Source organism: Chaetura pelagica, unplaced genomic scaffold (genome assembly GCF_000747805.2).
Source record: "Chaetura pelagica isolate M959 unplaced genomic scaffold, ChaPel_1.0 scaffold171, whole genome shotgun sequence".
NCBI classification, from domain to species: Eukaryota; Metazoa; Chordata; class Aves; order Apodiformes; family Apodidae; genus Chaetura; species Chaetura pelagica.
Genome location: NW_009952066.1, coordinates 1,397,158 through 1,397,920, shown reverse-complemented (window position 1 = coordinate 1,397,920; position 763 = coordinate 1,397,158). Strand labels below are relative to the sequence as shown.

At 64.1% G+C, this 763-nt stretch overlaps 1 protein-coding gene across 1 annotated transcript; it reads right to left on the bottom strand.

The window, feature by feature from the left end:
• THBD (thrombomodulin) lies at positions 1–762 on the bottom strand (the record flags this gene model as incomplete). The annotated part of the gene is made up of 1 exon (XM_010005060.1): positions 1–762. A coding segment is annotated over one exon (762 nt), but the record flags the coding sequence as incomplete, so codon positions are not given.
• Position 763: the final 1 nt, after the last annotated feature.

Genomic DNA, 763 nt, shown 5'->3' with positions numbered 1-763 from the left:
CTACAGTTTCTGGACAGAGGTGGCACAGCTGGAGGCAACTGGCTGAAGTCCCATCTCCTTCTCGTGGGGGCCACTGCACTTGTAATCCATGGAGGCAGCAGGTCTGCAGCGCTTCTTGACCAGGTGGTAGCCCAGGGCCAACAGGGCCAGAGTGGCGGAGAGGGCACCCACAGCAATGCCCACCAGCACGCCGGGATGGAGATGCCCTACCTTGGGTGGAGTCCGGCTGGGGATGGGGGTCTGGGGCCCAAAATCCCCCGAGTACGCTTCCTCCTCGTCCCCAGGCAGGATTTTTTCGCATTCGGTCTGGTCAAAGAGCCGGTAGCCGTCCTGGCAGTGGCACTGGTAGCCACCCGGGAGGTTGGTGCAGTTGTGTGAGCAGTAGTTCATGCTACACTCATCAAAGTCCACGCAGATATTCTGGCCCTCGTCGTCCTCGTCCAGCACGAAGCCGTCGGGGCACTCACAGGACTCGCCGTGGTTGTCGCACTCGGCTGGGCACTGGCTGACGTTGCAGTGCCGGAAGCACCGGGTGGGGTCCCCCGGGTCCACCGCGTACCCCGCGGAGCAGCTGCAGCGGTACCCGTCCCCCTCAGGCACGTCGTCGCACTGGTGCTCGCAGGGTGCCTCTCGGCAGCGGGATTTGGGCTGGCAGCGCTCTTTCACCATCTCGTAGCCGGGGTAGCAGCTGCACAGGAAGCCGCCCAAGGTGTTGATGCAGACCTGCTCGCACAGCCTGGGCACCGTGGCGCAGTCGTCGATG